Source organism: Triticum aestivum, chromosome 1D (genome assembly GCF_018294505.1).
Source record: "Triticum aestivum cultivar Chinese Spring chromosome 1D, IWGSC CS RefSeq v2.1, whole genome shotgun sequence".
NCBI lineage: Eukaryota > Viridiplantae > Streptophyta > Magnoliopsida > Poales > Poaceae > Triticum > Triticum aestivum.
The window spans coordinates 431,009,747-431,029,513 of record NC_057796.1 but is presented as its reverse complement, the minus strand read 5'-3'; the positions used below and the strand labels follow the sequence as shown (position 1 = coordinate 431,029,513).

The 19,767-nt window shown below is 47.8% G+C and overlaps 1 protein-coding gene and 1 non-coding gene across 6 annotated transcripts; both read left to right on the top strand.

Moving 5' to 3' along the window:
* The first annotated feature begins 13,124 nt into the window (after window positions 1–13,124).
* Window positions 13,125–18,698, top strand: LOC123182639 (uncharacterized). 5 transcript variants are annotated; one of them, XM_044595283.1, is made up of 3 exons: window positions 13,125–13,712; window positions 16,465–16,543; window positions 17,266–18,698. In XM_044595283.1, exon 3 carries the CDS (start codon window positions 18,169–18,171, stop codon window positions 18,520–18,522), a length of 354 nt encoding a protein of 117 aa, XP_044451218.1. In that variant the 5' UTR covers window positions 13,125–13,712; window positions 16,465–16,543; window positions 17,266–18,168; the 3' UTR covers window positions 18,523–18,698. The 5 variants fall into 5 exon arrangements, with proteins under 5 accessions (XP_044451218.1, XP_044451215.1, XP_044451216.1 ...); XM_044595280.1 differs by having other exon boundaries at window positions 13,134–13,712; window positions 17,263–17,991; XM_044595281.1 differs by having other exon boundaries at window positions 13,134–13,712; window positions 17,235–17,991.
* Window positions 18,699–19,433: 735 nt separating this feature from the next.
* Window positions 19,434–19,506, top strand: TRNAR-ACG (transfer RNA arginine (anticodon ACG)). Its single transcript has one exon. It is a non-coding gene; the product is annotated as a tRNA-Arg (tRNA).
* Window positions 19,507–19,767: the final 261 nt, after the last annotated feature.

The following is a 19,767-nucleotide window of genomic DNA, read 5'->3' as shown; positions in this document are numbered from 1 at the left end:
TCCAGATCTGCAGCATCTGCTGCACCGCCCTGGACGCCGGCACCCCCCCTGACCCATGTGCCCGCCGCGACCTGCTACGCCTGCGCCACCAGATATGCGCCCCAATCGGGGTGCTCGCTTCCTGCGTCCTCCATGGCGATGGAGAGGATGCGGTTGGGGAGAGGGAGACGAGGAGGTTGGAGAGGAGAGGGAGTGGGGAGTGGAGAGAGGGAGACAACGCGGCGGGGGGGATGGTGGGCGATGCGGCCGGAGGTGGTTGCCGTCCACATTTATATAATGGGACAGATTTGGCAACTACCCATGACACGTGCTGCCCCACGCGCGGGCAGCTGCACGCGTGAACGAAACGCCGCCATATACAAATACGTATATGGCCGGGCATACGATCTAACCAGGCCCGTACGGGCCTCCCAGGGCTCCTCGACGGCAATACGCGGGGGCAACAAAGACGATCGTGCCCCTCGTTATGAACCATTTTTGGTTTATCCTGGCCGTCGATGTGTTTTTCCACCTCACGTTCAGCCCAGGGGGGAGCACCGGAGCAGAAACGGTCATCGGTGGCCGGATTTGGCAAAGAGGATTCACATACTTTGATGGACTTGAGACGGGGGCGCTCGGGCGGAGGGGGCACGTCCCCGCCCCCCGGTTCGGAGCCAACAACGGGCTCGCAGGCACATGATCCACGCGGGGAGTGGGCTGCGCTTGTGGGAATGCGCGACGATCGGGGCGTCGGCGTCGCCGACACCTGAGACGGACCGCTGGGTGGAGATTGGATCTCCCCCTTTTCTGGAGCGCTCCATTCAAAGCTCCCCGCAGGCGAGGCTGGATGCCGCGCAGGGGTGGAGCAACACGGCATGTCCTCCGCGGAAGCCCGGGGGGGCGGTGGATGGAGTAATGGCGTATGGGATTTTGGGTGGCCGCCGCGGCCAGCGGCGTGGGGAGGGGAGGGGGAGCTGCTCTCAACCCACCACAGCTGTAAGACTATTTTCTATGGTTGGTGGGAGTGACATCACTAGTCCTTTGGAAAGCCCAGACAGAAACTTCAACAAGCACCCAATTGTACAAGCTAATAGGTGACTACATCAGCAACATATGATCTGCCAAGACAGACTCGCCGCGACATAGTAAACCAGGAACTCCATCATGTCGAGCATCAACGGTCATTACAGCTACTTCAGGAAGCTAGAGTCATCTGCGAGACTCCCTCGACCGCGCCTCCTCAATCCTGATGGGCCTGATTGAACTACGATTAGACACCAGCAGGTCAAGCGAAATTGGTGCTGTTGCAGCCAAGTCCCCTTCAATCCGACTGAGCTGTTTGAACTTGATTGTCCGACTGCTGCTTACCCAGATTGAAGCACGAGGCTTGCAATGACAAAGTCACCCAAATGTGCATTCCTATCAACATCTAGGAGGATATTGCTAGGCTTTAGAATTCAGATTACAATGGTCAATGGATCTTCTAGAATCCTGGTGCAAGTGGGACAATGCATCGGCTATATTAACAACCATGCTTCTCCTTTGCCCTAAGCCTAATACCATAGGTCTTCACCAGCGGGCTTTTCATGTAACCATATGTCCAAATTCCCATTTGGCATGAAAACATAAATTAGGAGTTAGAGCCTTGACAGCATTACCTGAATTATCTGGCGATGGACAAACCGATGTCCAATGCTTCTTAGAATATCACATTCTGATATGAAACTTTTATCTGCACATCTCATCTTGGGATCGAAAACCTTAATAGCCACTTCCATTTCAACTTGAGTCAATTTTCCTCTGTAAACTGAACCACAAATTCCTTTGCCAATTACATTTGCTTCATAAAAGTTCCCAGTAGCCCGAACGACGTTGTTCGCTCGCATGAGATGCCAAGAGCGAATGATTTTTTGCGCCAGGGACACTAGGAAGAGCACATTTTTTCGGGTCTCATGCTTTGCATGAAGTACGTGTGTACTCTTTCTTGCGCAGAAAGTACGCGTGTACTGGCCGCACCCAACACGTGCATGTGTGTATGCATATATAGATGAGAGTGGATTTTCAGCTCCCGGGTGCCTAGACACCCCCTTATCTGAACCATTCATTCAGATATGGTGTCTCGAGATTTGTGCGTTGCACTGTAGCTAGCAGAAGCATTAGCAGAACTGGTGCTTCATTAAGCGTATGCATAAGGACAAAAAAACAAACAACCTGGGCCTAGTCTAGCGCTGCTTTTCCTGGGCTGGTTCCACCTAGAAAACAAAACATGGCAGATGAGACGATGGCCTGCTAGAATATAAAACAATGACGGGACGTGTCGCCATCAAATCCCTCGGCCATCTAGTATTTTGCCCCAAATCCTTCCACCCTCTCTGTTCCCCATCCGGCGGTGTCCGTGCTCGGGGGATGTCGATGGCCTCCATGGATGACCATGGCGACTACGTGGATCCAGGAGACGACGAGGCGCTCCACGCATCTGCTCATCTAATGCAAGGAACAACAGTGTTTGACGCTGCTGCAGGGATCGATGTTCTTGCAACCACCAGCACGGATCTGGATCTCGAACCAACTCCCAGGTTAGATGGGGAGAAGGACATTATAAGTGATGCATGAAATTGTGTGTCAGTTCCACAGCTTCCTCAATTAAGTTACAGTAGATGTATGCCTATTGTTATGTCATTTACGGCCATACCGACCCGATTTTCGTCAAAAACGCCGATGACATATTGGCTAAAACTTGATCAACATTATGGTAGATATGGCCCATTGGTCAGTTCTCATGTGGCACAAAAGTCTAACATTATTATAATTGTAACAACGCTTATCATGTTGGTAACGTCCCCGGCACATATGTTCCTGGCACAACATTGTAGGGGTGAAAAAATTATGGACGTACACGAGACACACCTGTACTTGGCACAACAACGCTAAACAAAAAATGGGACCGGGAACAGCTGTACGTGGCACAACAACGTGGAACAGTAGCGGCTGGATCTCCATGACTATTTATGGAAGCGCTAAATAAAAATTGAAAAATAAATAAATTGCTATAGACAGGACGTGGCGGAATTAGCCAGACAAGCATCCTTTTCTTTTTATTTTTCTGTTTCCGCATCACGCAGGTGAGACTAGATGCTGAGCAGCGGGGGTGCCATGCACAGAACATGTACTACAAAAAGCACGAATCTTTAACGTGCCATAAGCAGCACATCGGTAAAACTCAATGAATAGCCCCATCGGCACTCTCACGTGCATGGAGCCATGGAGTTACAGCTATGTCAGAATCCAACAATTGGATGTCCACTCAAAAAATAAAAATAAATGGACTGATGCAGGCCGTCATGCCACTACTCTCGACACATGCATTGGGCGTTTAATTTATGTCGTTGTTTTACTTCTTGACATGCATACATAGCCTCTTTTAAGCCGTCTTAAAGTTGGGGCGCGGCAGCCGCCGAGATGCCCGGTGCATGCGACACACGCGGGCGGGAGTTGTGTCCGGTTCCTCTAGCTTTCAAATGAGAACTGGCTACACACGCACTGTTCACGTGACGGGTTAAAAAAAAGATGGTCGGGGATGGCATGATGGGCTTGCTAGTACGTGTCTCCGCCGATTTCGACAGATGTGACAGAACATGACGACGCTAAAATTAAGATCAAATGGCTCTATTAGCCCCGCCGTCCCGCTGCGCCGCTCAGAGCACGTGTAATAAGTGGACGCACTGGCACGCCACTGGGAGTGTTGTTCTCGGCATAGCATGGTTAGAACTTGTGCTATGAACACCAATCCGTGCCTTCTTATCGTGTTGTACCTCGAACATATGCCAGGGAGTATACCACAGTCCGAGCTGTTCTCAGACAATATCATGGCCCGAAAATATTTTGTGTGTTACCAGTTCTTTACATGGATTCAGATGGTGTTTCCAACACGAGTCTTAAGGCCAACTCCAACACATGGACCTATTTGATACTTTCCCGTCTGTTTGGGTTCACCTGGACAGTAACCACGGCCCAACGCGCTGACGTAAATGGATGGGCGTCATTTTTCTCCGTCGCGACCCACTTTTGGCTCAAATGTTGCCTGGGTTGCCCCCACGTGGACGCCCGCGGCGCCCTCCTCTTGTCCTCCGCTGGCTTGCATGTCTGTGGCACAATCCCTCGGCCTCGTCGTCGTCATCACCGTTGCCCAGTTCAGGCCGCTTCACCATTGTCCCAGGCCTCGTGGTGTCAATCACCGTCGGCCCAACCGCCACCGACGCCCACTATTGTCGGCATTGTGGCTGCTAATATCCGACGCCGGGTGTACTACATGGCACGCCGAGGCCAGGGTTACTGGCAGCCCTCGGCGTACCACCTGTTATGGCTGACGCACCATCTGTATAGTCATTCGCCGAAGCCAACCTATTTTTGTGTTATGTGTGCTTGTGAGAGAAATCTAGAAAAAGGTATGAAATTCATATACGGATGGAGGGGGTAACGATAGATAGAGATGGGATATACAGATGAAGCGGGATGGAGAAACATTAGGGGTAGTTTGTTGTCGAGTTTAAACAAATGATTTTCCAGTTATCGGGTTGCGTTAAGTCGACGCAACCATACTTGCATCTAGTACATTCACTCGACACAACCATACATCGACCTGTTACATTCACCAGACACGACCATACTTGGCTATAGTACATTTAGTCAACGCAACCATACATGGACCTAGCACATTTAGTCGACGCAACCATACATGGACCTGATACATTCACCCAACAAAAACATACTTGGAAACTAAAAAAAACATACTTAGACGTAGTATACTCACCGGACACGACCATACTTGAATTTGGTATATTCAGCGGTGACAACCATCCTTAGACATGGTACATTTAGCCGAAAGGTGCCGCTGAATGTATCAGGCCCAAGTATGGTTGTGTCTGGTGAATGTACCTGGTCCATATATGGTTGTATCGACTGAATGTATCAAGTCCAAGTATGATTCCGTTGCCTGAATATAACATGTCCAAGTATGGTTGTGTCGGTTGAATATACCCGATCCAAATATGGTTACGTCGGCTGAATCTACTAGGTACAAGTATGGTAGTTTCCGCTAAACGTACCAGGGCTAAGTATGGTTGCGTTGGCTGAGTTAAGTATGGTTGCGTTGGCTGAGTGTACCAGGTCCAAATATGATTCTGCCGAGTGAATGTGTCAGATCTATGTATAGTTGTGTCCACTAAATGTACCAACTCTAAGTATAGTTGGCATTGATAATTCAGCGAACCTAACCATAATTGGCACTTATACATTCGGCTGGCAACCCAATACTTGGACCTGATACATTCAACCGACACAATCATACTTGAACCTGGTACATTTAGTCGTCACAATCATACTTGGACCTGGTACATTCAGCGGACACAACCATACTTGAACAAGATACCTTCATCGGACCCAAACGTACTTGGACATCTTTGAAATTAGGGCAACTCCAACGCCCCAACGCATGTCATCTGTGGTGTCCGTTTGGATGGAAACAGATGAAAACATCGACCCAACTCATCGACACAAACCCATATTTGGTCCAGTTGTTGTTTGTCTGGATGCACTCCCAGCTAAATTCGCGCCTGATTTGCGTCCACAAACCCAAGAAAGACGCGTCGCACGTCCGCTCGATTTCTGCCTCGGGCCCGTGCGTCAGGCGCCCAACTACCTCACGCGGCCGTAGTCAAGCCGCTGGCTAACTCGGGCCGACATGACAGTGTCTGGAAGCATCTAGGGTCCACTTCTTTTTTAAGATGCCAAGCATGTGGAGGCAGGTGGGGGGGGGGGGTCTCATCTACTTCTCCTGCCACTCCCATCCACGTGTAGCTACATGTATGTTTGTAATGGGTAAATGTACCAATATGACTGAATGTACCAGACACAAGTATACGAGCTTCCACATAATGTATCAGGTACAAAGAGTATCCTTGTTGCGGCCGAATATACCAATTTCAATTACTGTGAGCTCATTATACTAGATACATGTATGTTTGTGATGGGTAAATGTACCAGGTACAAGTTAAGAGTAGCAGTCAATAATACTACCCGACATAATGCATCTCATCCAAGTAGTTCTCCTAGTCGGAAGTGTCATCGGGCGACTCAACATAGTGCTTGCATATTACTCCATATCCGAATTGATTGTCCGGCAAGTGTTAGTTGGATTGCACATGGTAAATTTTGTTGTCCCTTACTTTCTGAAAAAATGGATCCGGATATGAAGTAAATATACAAGCACTACGTTGGGGTATTCAACGACTTTTCTGGTGAAGGGGACTACTCGGATGAGATGCACTATGTTGGGCGGTAATATTGGTTGTAACTTATAATTTGTACTTGGTACATTAACTCTTCACAAATATACATGTAGCTGGTACAATTAGCATACAGTAATTGGACTTAGTAGATTCGAAAACTATAAGGATACTCTGGCACCTGGTATATTATGTGGACAACCGTATACTTGTACCTGGCACATTCAGACATACTTGTACCTCAAGTATGTCAGAATGTGCCAGGTACAAGTATACGGTTGCCCACTATACGGTTTTCTACATAATGTAGTAGGTACAAGAGTATCCTTGTGGCCGCCGAATGTACCAATTCCAATTACTGTGCTGATTATACCAATTTTCGCCTCGATAGTCCATCTCATTCGAGTAGTTCTCCTAGTCGGAACATTCATCGGACGACTGAACATAGTGCTTGCATATTTACTCAATATCCTACCATTGTTTCAAAGAGGAAGGGGCAACAAAATTTAGCACGGGCAATCCATGTTGTGGACCTCGAGGAGGATGCGTCCACTCCCTCCCGCGATCCCGTCCATCCTGCTGCTGACAAGGAAATAGGTGGCTTGAGGAAAGGAAGAAGAAGATCAACGAATGTAGGTAGTGCGAGACGACTGGGTAGGGTGGCATGTAGAGTAACGAAGCAGAAAACAAAAAAATTGATGTATAGCAAGGCCGCGCTTAAATATCGCGTGCCATACAGATCAATCGGTGGGATACCGGGACTCAGCACATGGGGCTTTCTCGGCCAGCGCGACGCTTTAATGTCAACTCCAGTGAAAGGTCACACCACTCTGAGCCGACTTGAATGGGCGCTGAGAAACATTAATGTGAGGCAACCGCTTTCATTCATTTATGCAGGGTATTCACCAGATAGTTAGTGTATATAAAACCGCGCCTGGACGTGTGAATGTTAGAGTAATGTGTATATTTCGCATCATAGAGCGTAACAGGTCGAACCTTTGTTTTAAATTACTTGTCTTAGATTATTCTAGATATGGATGTTTCTATGCACGTTTTAGATATATTCCTATTTAGATAAATATAATACAAGTAATTTGAGAGAGGCATTAGATATTAATATCATGGGTCTGAAGCTATCAACATCTGACTTATAGATGATCAAATAGTTACAATAATATTCGGGGTGGACAACATTTTACTTGCAACGAAATCTGAATCGACGTGGTGGCTGTCTGCTCCTTGTCGCTTCAGTAGCACTGTCCTCGGCCGTCTCATCATGCCGTACTGAGCCTTTGCCCTCCATATTTTGCATGCGGGGAACAAATAACCTTAGCGACCGATGGGCACGAGATAAAAAATCCACAGTCCAGTGCATACGGGTAAAGTGGTAACTTTTGGCTAGTCGGGTGAAATAATTCGACGAGCTTTGACTCCTTTAGTGGCTGAACAGTGACCTAGCTAGAAGATGGGGCTACGCGTTCTTCTGACAAAGCTAAATGAGCAAGCTGAAAGGAGAGAGAGCAAGCTGAACGGACTGAACAAGCTGAACAACATGTGGCAAATGGGAATCTCTTGTGATATGAATGGGTGCATCCATCAGCTTGGTGTACTCAAGGGAATCTCATGTGAGGCCGCTGGCGCATGCACCGTCTCTGTGTGCTGTCACTTGAACGAGCACCGCGTGGGCTGCAAGACCTCCTGCCAGCCTTGTCTCACCTCCCGTCGCTCTTTGTCTCCTTATTAAATAAAGCCTGCTAATTAGCCTGGTATTGCAAAGATTATGCACCTGTAAAGTAAGTGGCACGAATCTTGTACTCGGCGAACGGACGACATAACCGGGTGTCGGGACACCCGGGTTCCATCACACCTTTCCGTATATAGATATGATAAGCTAAAAAACTTGAGTCAGAAATTGGATTCAGTCACTATCCAAAAATTTAACGTCCAAGTAAAATTGGTCCTAATTAAGTTTGACCCAATTCGAAACTGATACGACCATACCCTACGAATTCCACATCAGAAGCCAGCCATAAAATGCTTTGTGGGAGTAGGTTGAGATATAGGATGGTTGGCGGCGTTGGTGGATTATGGTATTGAGTGTGCATTTTCTCCAAACGAAACTGTATGATATAAATTTCTAGCTAGTTCAAGTGGTGTGAGTGTCACGTACTTCGTGTCCTTGTTAAAGGTGTCGTCTCAAAGCTTCGTATTGGAGGTGATAGCAGATGTCGCCCTTTTGGTTTGGCATGACAACATCTACATAAGGGTGGTGGTTTATCCTTTAAGGTGTTGTTAAATGTCATGCTCTTTGTTTTTTTGACAAATGGCCGATTTTATTAGCTCAATATGAAGCATCAAGGGTATACAAACACAAAGTGAAGGAAATATGCCCTATAGGCAATAATAAAGTTGTTATTTATATTTCCTTATATCATGATAAATGTTTATTATTCATGCTAGAATTGTATTAACCGGAAACTTAGTACATGTGTGAATACATAGACAAACAGAGTGTCACTAGTATGCCTCTACTTGACTAGCTCGTTGAATCACAGATGGTTAAGTTTCCTAGTCATAGACATGAGTTGTCATTTGATTAACGGGATCATATCATTAGAGAATGATGTGATTGACTTGACCCATTCCGTTAGCTTAGCATTCGATCGTTTAGTATTTTGCTATTGCTTTCTTCATGACTTATACATGTTCCTATGACTATGAGATTATGCAACTCCCGAATACCGGAGGAACACTTTGTGTGCTACCAAACGTCACAACGTAACTGGGTGATTATAAAGGTGCTCTAGAGGTGTCTCCGATGGTACTTGTTGAGTTGGCATACATCGACATTAGGACTTGTCACTCCGATTGTCGGAGAGGTATCTGTGGGCCCTCTCGGTAATGCACATCACTATAAGCCTTGCAAGCATTTGTAACTAATGAGTTAGTTGCGGGATGATGCATTAAGGAACGAGTAAAGAGACTTGCCGGTAACAAGATTGAACTAGGTATTGAGATACCGACGATCGAATCTCGAGCAAGTAACATACCGATGACAAAGGGAACAACGTATGTTGTTATGCGGTTTGACCGATAAAGATCTTCGTAGAATATGTAGGAACCAATATGAGCATCCAGGTTCCGCTATTGGTTATTGACCGGAGACGAGTCTCGGACATGTCTACATAGTTCTCGAACCCGTAGGGTCCGCACGCTTAACGTTCGGTGACGATCGGTATTATGAGTTTATGTGATTTGATGTACCGAAGATAGTTCGGAGTCCCGGCTGTGATCACGGACATGACGAGGAGTCTCGAAATGGTCAAGACGTAAAGATTGATATATTGGACGGCTATATTCGGACATCAGAAGTGTACCAAGTGGTTTCGGAGAAAACTGGAGTGCCGGAGGGGTTACCGGAACCCCCCGGGGAAGTATTGGGCCTTAGTGGGCCTGAGGGGAGAGAGAGGGCAGCAGCCCAGGAGGTGGCGCGCCCCCTCCCATGAGGAGTCCGAATTGGACTAGGGGAGGGGGGCGCGGCCCCTCTTTCCCTCTCCCTCTCCCTCTCTTTCCTTCCCCCTTCCCTCTTCCTAGTTGGACTAGGAAAGGGGAGTTCTACTCCTACTAGGAGGAGGACTCCCCCCTCCTTGGCGCGCCCCAAGGGCCGGCCGGCCTCCCCCCTTGCTCCTTTATATACGGGGGCAGGGGGCACCCTAGAACACACAAGTTGATTGTTCCAAGCCGTGTGCGGTGCCCCCCTCCACCATAATCCACCTCGGTCATTTCGTAGCGGTGCTTAGGCGAAGCCCTGCGTCGGTAGCAACATCATCACCATCATCACGCCGTCGTGCTGATGGAACTCTCCCGTGAAGCTCTGCTGGATCGGAGTTCGTGGGACGTCATCGAGCCGAACGTGTGCTGAACTCGGAGGTGCCGTACGTTCGGTACTTGGATCGGTCGGATCGTGAAGACATACGACTACATCAACCGCATTGTCATAACGCTTCCGCTTTCGGTCTACGAGGGTGTGTGGACAACACTCTCCCCTCTCGTTGCTATGCATCACCATGATCTTACGTGTGCGTAGGAAATTTTTTGAATTTACTACGTTCCCCAACACAAAGAGTACACATCCGGCCTCTCCATATCTAGGCTGCACATAGCCAACACAAACGCACACACAAATATCACACCAGCAACTAGCAAAGTCATACAAAACCAAAGTGATGCCAAGACAGATAGAAAAAAAGAGCAACGATAATCCATGCCGAGCAGGTGTTGAGCCAAAGAAGATGATGCAAGCGCATGTGATCCGGACATGGACACTGCCACGCGGACTAAACACGCACACACTATGCAAGTGGCCTAGCTGCCAAAAACCATCTGCAGAAAAAGAACCTTCGTTGACGCTGGAGTGCCGTCAGTCGCAGCTCAAATGGCGAGAAGAAACGGTACCACCAAAATCTTATTGAGACACTTCGGCGACCCCATGCCTCCGATGCAAGTGTTTGTCGATGGTAAATCTTGGCATGACCACATCACGCTCTTTGTTATGTCTCATGTTGTCCTGCCGATGGATTCTATTCCACAGGATGATATGCATGTTTGTGGTAGGATAGAGGTGATGCTCACACACGGATGGTCCAAAGTGGAGGGGCTCGGGTTTTTCCTTTAGTTCTTATACTCCAAAGTGGTTGGAGTAGGTTGATTTGTTCTGTGTTGTTGTTTGCCATTTTTTTTCAACATATTATGATTGTATACATCCCGTGTGTGCTGAGGGTGGGAGGTTTAACTTCCTTATGGAAAAAGCTCATATGTTCCTGAGATGCAAATGTGATTAACTGCTAAGTCTGGGTTTGGGTCATTGTCCTGCTTCCTTTTTGGTCTTGTGGGGAGGTGTATTTTTCGAAAAGAAGGGTTTGCTTAAAATAGAAGCTTGGGAGGCACCTCTTTCCGGGCTTATTTCCAAACAATAGGGGATGGGAAGAGCTTACAAATTGAGGTGGACATATATTTTGCGTTCTCATTTTGCTTGTTCTTAGTTCTACCCATAAGCTAATAAATAAGCTGAAAAACTGTCAGAGGTGGGCTAGCTTATTATACTAATAGATTTCTAAATTTGGTTAAATATCATTCAAACAGATAATCAATTTGTGGTTGCATGGTTAGAAGGTCATATCTCCAGCCCACCAGGGATCAAACCCCATGTTTGACACTTGTGTGTTTCATAAAGACGAAATATTCTTTTAGTGAGAGGTGACATTTCAGTCGATGACAAGGTGTGCAGGATGACTTCGTCAATCTTAAGGCATGTTGGCTCAATCTCTCAGAGATGCTTATAAAGCTACGGCATGAGTGTGTGGGTTCGTAGAGGAAAGATATCATTAGGTTGTGTTTCTTTTGTTGTGAGACGGCGTGGGTACAATTTTGCAGCGCATGCTGTCCCAACCCCATCAATGGACTGGAGTACACTGGATCTAACTCCATCAGCAGAAGAGACAAGCGCCAGACAAGCTAGGGTACGGTTGGTATAGAACTTCTAAAAATCAAGATGCTAGTACTGGGCATTCCCGGTCCTGCACTGCACTACCTTCGTCAAAACCAAACGAAGCTAGTCAAGGACGATCACGACGGCTATGGACATGCATGCAACTTTTGGTTACACGGCACTATCGTTTACACGTTAGCAACATGCTGCTGCGGTTGCAGGACATAAATTCCGTATGATCCTCATTCTCCAGTTGGGTGCAACCACCGGATCTGATCCGACTCGCGCCGTGCCCTCGATATGTATTCCTCATTTATTCCGTCAGTCCGTGAAGTGGACTGGCTTCTCTGATAAAACAGCTGGACCCTGGACGAATGGGCTGATATTTATAGCAGCAAGTATGTGGTATTTCTTTGGTACTACGAACATTCCGAATTACAAGATGTGTTGCATATTTCATTATAAATTACATACGGAATGAAATGAGTGAACAAACACACTAAAACATGTCTTTTCGCAGGAAAAAAAACACTAAAACAGGTCTATATACATCTCACTCAGAAAATAGTTAAAACATCTTATAATTCAGAATGGATGGAGTATTATTTTTCTTCAGTCAGTGGTACTGATTCATCGCCCTTGTGAGAACCTACATTCACCACTTTTTTATTGACTTTTTTTTTCCCTTCCCTTGGATGTTGTGGGGCTGTGTACCTGTGTCCGAGTGATTCTGAGTAGAAGAGTACAAACTTTAGTGGGTGTAGTTGGCGCTGGTAGCACTTGGCTACAATGATACAGTGCTACCAGTGCAATTGTGTTCTAGCAGCTGTATGTGTACCGTTGGATCTGAAAATGATACGTTTTATAATGTCCATGGAGTATGCAGCTGCTCGCAATGATCCTCAATTGCAATGGCATCTATTGCAGTGGTCCACTCACTAATGATACGTTTGAGGTTTTTAAACTCGTGTCATGATTGCAGCTAATGATGTGGTGACTAGCTTTCCAGCAAGGAGGCCAAATAAACAAGTGGCCACCTTTAAGTTCAAAACAAATACTCATGAGTTAGTACGTGTGCACTATTTTCAAAATTTAAATTTCGGCAAGGATTGGTCTAACAATACAAAGTTTATGTCAAATGAATTTGAAAACATTGGATTCACATTTAAAAGAAGTTTCCAATGGTGTAATTTTTTGCGGCACATAGCCCATGGTGAAATTGTTGTAAACACCTACTCCCTCCGTTCGGATTTAGATGTCGCGATGGCTTTTTTGCGAAAACCCCCTCCATCTATTTCCGACCGAACCCGCGGTCCTCGCCCTCACTTTCTTCTCCGGCTGGCCGCCGCGGTCCGCTCTGTGCTCTTCTCCGGCTCGCCGCCGCGCTCTCCCCCCTCCCCCCCACCACGGATTCCGCGCTCTCCCCCCCCCCCCCCACCTTCGGTGGCCTCGCCGCGCTCCTCTCCTCCTTCCCGCGGCGAACTTCCAAAAAGCTTGGACCTTTGAGTTCAAGCCGGCGACGGATTCCGTCGATGCGAGGCCGAAGGCGCCAGATCCAGACCACTAACAACATGACGCCGGCAGCAACCTTCCCACAAGCAGCGGCCATGGCGTACTCGGCCTCCCTGCAGAGCTTCCTCCCGCCCTCAGCCCACGCGGCGATGTCGTCGTCCCAGCACCGGCCCAACCACGCCCGCCCCTTCCAGTGCGCGGCCGTTTCCGCCCCGTCGGCGGCGGCCGCCTCGCCGTCGGCCTCGGCCGTCCCGGCGGAGCGGCTGGAGCCGCGGGTGGTGCAGCGCTGCAACGGGAGGGCGGGTACTGGGTGCCTGACAAGCTCACCAAGCTGCCCATGGAGCAGATCGACGCCGACAAGCTCACCAAGCAGGACGTCGACGTGCGGCTCAAGTGGCTCGGCCTCTTCCACCGCCGCAAGCAGTAGTGTATACCCCTGCTCTGTCAAGGTATACTCTGAATTCTGAATTTTTATTAGAACTTTGAATTTTTATCTTGTGGCACCATAAGAGATACTCTGAATTTTGATCGAAGATACTCTGAATTCTTCTTGTGGCATCATCAGAGATACTCGTAGAGTAGACTAATTTCTCCCTCTATTGCTCGTGGAGCAGCCTAGAACTGAGTGAGTCTGTCCAAGCATCATGTTTGAACTCGTGGAGCAGCCTAGAAAAATTAAACATCCGGTAGATAAATAAATTCAGTTTTTAGCTAGATGTAGCATAGGGAGATTACCTGCACATTACCCTTAGGAGTAAAAAGGCTTCAGAACTCAGGAGTCAGGAGAAAGTTTGATTTTCAAAAAAAAAATTGCCCTCTCAGATCTCTGAACGGCAAACAAAGGTGGCCCTTTTAGGATGCTTTCGACTTTTATGAGGGAACAGTCTAATCAGTGTTGCAGGGTTCAGACTAGATACTCCAGTTATAACACCCCAATTATATTAGTGACACCCCAATTATTGGAGTACATATATTAGACACCCAATTATAACACCCCAGTTAGATTTGTTTGATTCAGTTTCAACTATAACATTGACACTGTTTGTTATACCCGAAGCTAACTGAGAAAATAGAACAAGCATGCATGGTCTTACAGAGGATATGGGACGAGCAATATCAAACAACAAAGCACAGGGACAAAAGAAAAACTCCTGGGAGTAGTTTATAATGTGCATGAATGAACAAATTCAGTCTGTACAACAAACACACTTTTAAATTCAGAAAAAATGAATGAAGTCTGTGTCTCCAGTGCTAAAAAATTTCACCATAAAAAGCTCCTCCTTGGCATTAATTTCAGTTAATTTGGATATGTTTGGTAAATTACAAGATTATGATTGGAAGCTGCCACTGTTCCACTTATCTGAATCTTCTGCCAAAATCACCTGGCTACAAATGTCATTCCTAGCACCAACTGGTCATTCCTGGCACCAACCAGAGCACTAGCTGACCCCAAGTAAAGAAGAGCTGCTCTTTTCCTGCTGCTTGGAGGCTGCTGGTGCTCTTTTATTGCTGCTTGAAGGCTCCTGGTTCTCTTTTCCTGCTGCTTGGAGGCTGCTGGTATTCGAAGGGTGTTTCTGCTTCTTCAAGGCTGCTGCGGCTCTTTTCTTGCTGCTCTTTTCCTGCTGCTTCTGCTCTTTTTCTGCTGCTAAGATTGCTTCTGCCTCTTCTATAAAGGCTTTGGTCTGTCCAACTAGCTCACGATCGATAGATAGAGCTATAGGAAGTCGTCCTTCTGACTGCCGGCGTTCCTTGTTCATGTGAGGGATCGAGTAGTTTATCGCTCCCTTGTTTCTCATTACTTCTCGGATGCATGACTGCAGCGTCACGAAGCTTCTAGCTAGCTTATCAACCGGGTAGTTTCGATATTCCTCCTCCACACCTTCTATCAGTTCCCTGATGCTTTGAGGTGCTCTGCTATCGGTGTGGGACTGGAGAGACTTGAATATGCAGAGATCAAGAATGTTCATGTCGGGACTGTTTGGAGGCTGTTGAAGCAACTTAATATCCAAATCAGTCTGTTCTATGACTTGTCGGAAAACCGGGTCATCGGGAAGAATATGTGGCGTGGCATTATCTTGTTGGATATAGATTGTCCGTCCTTCATCTTCGTCCGGCTAGCGCTCTTGGATCGCAGGAATAAGTTTCTCACACATGTAATACCTCATTACATCTCGTGTGACTTTCAATGATTTGAGCTCGAGCGTCCCTTTATCTCTGTTTTCACTGGTTCTTTGAGCAGGAGACTCTGTGACAAAAGCCCAAATGCCGAGCTTTCCATCAAAAGTGACCTCACCACCTTTGTCGTATCTTGGTTTAGCCACGGCTGCGAGAAACATCACCTTGGCGATGCTATCCTTATGATGCAAGGTGCGCAAGGGGTCGGGTTCTTCGGGAAGCAAATAGTAGTTGTTCACCTCCCCAGTCATGTTGAACCACTTTTCATCCATGTAGGCTATGTTGTCTAATTCCCGTGCCGCAGACCAATAATCTTCACACATAGCCAAGCATCATTTCAATCTCTTTACAATGTTGGATAGGTTTAAGTGGGGCCTCAACTTATTACTGTGACGCCTCAAATGACCCCACTCGAACCTTGAGTGTAAGGTCATGCAGCTTACACCCAATGCCTTTGACAGACCTCGCAATGTTCTCCTTCTGTTCAATGGGATTGTCACCATCCTCGACAGATCCAAATCTTTCCGCTTGCGGCCAACTCTACCTGGCTTTTGATTTGAGACATCAACTTTCTCCCCTTTTTCAATCTGTTTAAGAGCTCTTTCCCATATTCTCTCAACAGTTCTTACGGTTGTATCGAGTAGGCTAGCAATGACCTCCTTGTCTTTTTTCAGAACTTGTCCATTTTGGGTCTTGATCACCATGAGTGCAAAATAAATACCATATCTCTCCTCATTTGTGAGTTCCCCATGAATTGGTTTCTGTACAGCACTTGCTTCCTCATGAATTGCTTCCTCTACACCACTTGCTTCTTCATGAATTGGTTCCTCCACACCACTTGCTTCTTCCCCTGTCAAATAAGGAGCAAAAGATAAGTCATGTAGCTATTGCAAATAATAGGAGTAGATCATGGAAATGAAAATGAAAATGCAAAACTTTTGGAGGTAGTACCTGTTGCTTCATTATTGACTGGTTCTTCATTGTTGTATCGTTGTTGACTGTTGTGTTCTTCCTGTTGATCTGCAGGTTCTGAGGCATTATCTTGTTGAGGACTCATGTTGAGATCAATCACAAACATCATTGCGGCGGTGGAGCACTTGCTCAGGTAACTGTTCATGATCCAATAAGAAAGAACATTCTGGTCAAGTTAAATCAGCTAAACCAAAGAGGCAACTGAAAATAGTTCTCTCCACAAGAATTGTTTGCTAGACTGATGGTTATTGCTTCATTGGTTATTTTCTTCATTGGTTATTGCAGAACAAGTAAGTAGTGATGGGCTGCTTGCTTGAGCCTACACCATGCTGTCTTTTGTTCAGACTTGAGAGTAAACAAAGAGCAGCTGTAAAAGCTTTGTTTCTTTTACAATTCCTAGATACTCTGCATCTACTCCCAAATTCTGTACTGAATAAAACTGTTCTGTACTGAATAAAACTGTTCTGTACTGAATAATGCCCAAATTGTACAAGGAGGACATTGGATCATTGTCTAGTGCAGAACAAGCAATGGGCCTGAATAAAACTGTACTAAATAATTTCTGGAAGTGCATGTGAATACCACCAGCAGCAACTACTCTAGCATTCAGTATTGAGCTTCATTGGGTATTCAGTGTAACTGTGTTACCAGCAACACTCAGTATTCAAGTTCTGTTTAATCCAGTTTTGCTTTACAATCAAACAGGGAGAGGAATACCAGCAGCAATTAAGTTCTCTTTAATTCAGTATTCAGTATTCAGCAATCCAGTTTTGCTTCTACTCTTTCAAGTATTCAGTATTCATGATCTTTAATTCAATATTCAGGTTTACAATCAAGTTCTCTTTAATTCAGCAGCAACAGCAACAGAGGCGGGGGCGGGCGCGGAGAGGAAGACCCTGGGCTTGGAGGAGAGGTTGAGCAGGGCCAACGCGGCGATGAAGACCCTGGGCCAGAGTGGCGACGAAGACCCAGCGCCGCGACGGCGACCAAAATTGTCCGCGGCGACGGCGGCCAAGGCGGACCAAATCGAGGACCTAGTCGTCAATTTACTGCTTCTTGGCACGATTCAGAGGGAGGTGACGAAGAGGAAGAACTTTAGGAGCAATCCCGCTGCTCAGGTAGGCGAGGGCACACCCATGGCAACTGCGCGCAGCTGGGCGGCGGCGCAAGGCGCCTCCGTGGAGGTTCTGCGCGTCTCCTCCGCGACGACGCAGGTCGTCTCCTGCACAGGCGGCTGGGTCCTGCAACACGCGGAGACTCTCTCTGGGTGCTGAGGAGAACGGGGGAGGAAGACGGGGGATGGTGGCCGGAGCCGGCGACGCGCGAGGGACGGTGGAGAACTGAGGAAGGAGACGGGGGCGTTTTTTCAAATGATTCGAAAGTATCAGGACATGTTTGCAAAATGCATAATGTACAGCACGCGCGACCTCTAAATCCGAACGGAGGGAGTACTACTAGTAAACGCGGACAGTGGGATCAAGTTAAAAGAAGTGCTATTCAGCCGAACCCAAAGACAAAATAGCTGAAATTTCTGAATTTTTAAGTGGTGACAGAAATTTGGAACCATCACATGTCATGGCATCCCCCTTTGTCTCTTCCCTTCTAATCCAACTCTCTCTGAGACCTTCATGAATATATAACCTTATCAAAACCCCTCACTCACATTCAGTTGAGACCTCAGACTCACACCCAGCTCTGCCTCAGCGGCTCAGCCACAGCAGCGCCTCTGTCTCTCGCTAGCTGTCCTGCCCGACATACATGGAGATGGACAGTGAGCCGTCGACGCCGAGCCAGTCCTCCTACTTCACCGGCTGCATGGCCACCCCGGCGTGGCTGCCGGCCCTGCAGCGGAGCCCCGGGCGGTTCCACCTCCTGTCGCGCGACGGCGGGCGCGACGGCGGGCGGCGGGCGTGGAGGCGGCTGCTCAGGCGGCTGTTGAGGAAGAGCGCCTGCTGCCCCAGCCCCAGGGCGCCGCCCATGATCACCTTCCAGTACGACGCCGCCAGCTACGCCAAGAACTTCGACGAAGGCCGCCGGCCCTCCTCCGCCTCCGCCGCCGCCGACAAGCCGGCCGCCGGCCAGCTGATCGACCCGGCCGAGAGCCTCAGATGACTCCTTGTGTTTTCCTCTGATTTTCCTTGTCGTCGGTTCGCGCGTAGCTGTTGTTCCTCGGTGGCGGTAGTTGCGACGTCGGTGTCCATGTCTCGGCGGAAAATCGCTGCTTGTACAGAAGATGCAGACTGTTCTTGTCCAAATGTGCATGACTCCCTCTCGAGTCTCGTCTCGTCGCTCCTTGTCTTCCTGTGATGATCCGAACGAACGAACGAATTGTGACCACGCGCGCGTACAAACCGGGTGGTGACTGGCCATGTGAATAGTGACCAAATTGGCCGTCAATTTCCGTTTCGTCCTTGACAAACCACAAGGACGGACACATCGCTGCTGCTCGGGACGACGAACTCGGCGCACTCGCCGAGCAGGTAGTGCAGTAGAGCGCACTCGTCGACCGTCGGCAAGGGGGGGAATAGATTCGATCGGTAGGGAAGGGAAAGAGATGTGCTAATCAATTTGGCCGGTGGAGCCAGGGAGAATATGACGTTATTTTAGAGATAAGTGAGCTGAACGCAAAGTGGGGCTGATCAACTACTGGGGGAGTCAAGCTAATCATGACAGGATCATGGACGGGAGAGAAAAGGGGGGCAAAGAGTCCCGGTTACGCTCGACCGTGTCGGCCTGGTCCAAATATCCGGTGGGATGGAATGTTCACAAAAGGGGAAAAGGATCGGGTGGAGAGATGGCCTTCAGCTTGGGAACTTGCGTCCAGGGCAACATGGTCTTGCCGCGGCCATGGCATCGGCTGTGTACCAGCAGGAGCAGCTACATTTAGTTGATTATTAGAGTAGTTCGTTGTGATGTCAGGTCTGGTTGGCAAGTGATCACACAGGTGCCCCCACTAATCCGCGTGATGGCTCGGTAACTAGTGCCTGCTGGTGTAAAGCTAACGTTTGATTACATTCGTCAGTGACTCCGTGGCCCAATGGATAAGGCGCTGGTCTACGAAACCAGAGATTCTGGGTTCGATCCCCAGCGGAGTCGAGTAATTTTTGGTACATTTTTGTTTTATGCCCTTCTAGTTTTCAGTGGGGTCTGAGCCTATAATAGCAATATTTTAACAGAGTCAAGGAGGAATTGGTTTTGCCCTTTCTAGTACTCCCTCCGTTCCATATTAATTGTCGCTCAAACGGATGTATCTAGTACTGAAATATGTCTGGATACATCCATTTCTTCGACGACTAATATGAAACGGAGGAAGTAGTTTTCAGTGGAGACTGAGCCTACAATGGCAATATTTTAGCA

Bases quoted from the DNA above. Each gene is read 5' to 3' on its own strand.
- LOC123182639 (XM_044595280.1), top strand. From the start codon at position 13,284: ATGCGAGGCCGAAGGCGCCAGATCCAGACCACTAACAACATGACGCCG. The intron at 13,713-16,464 runs GTATACTCTGAA...GTTGATCTGCAG, and splicing joins TATACCCCTGCTCTGTCAAG to GTTCTGAGGCATTATCTTGT.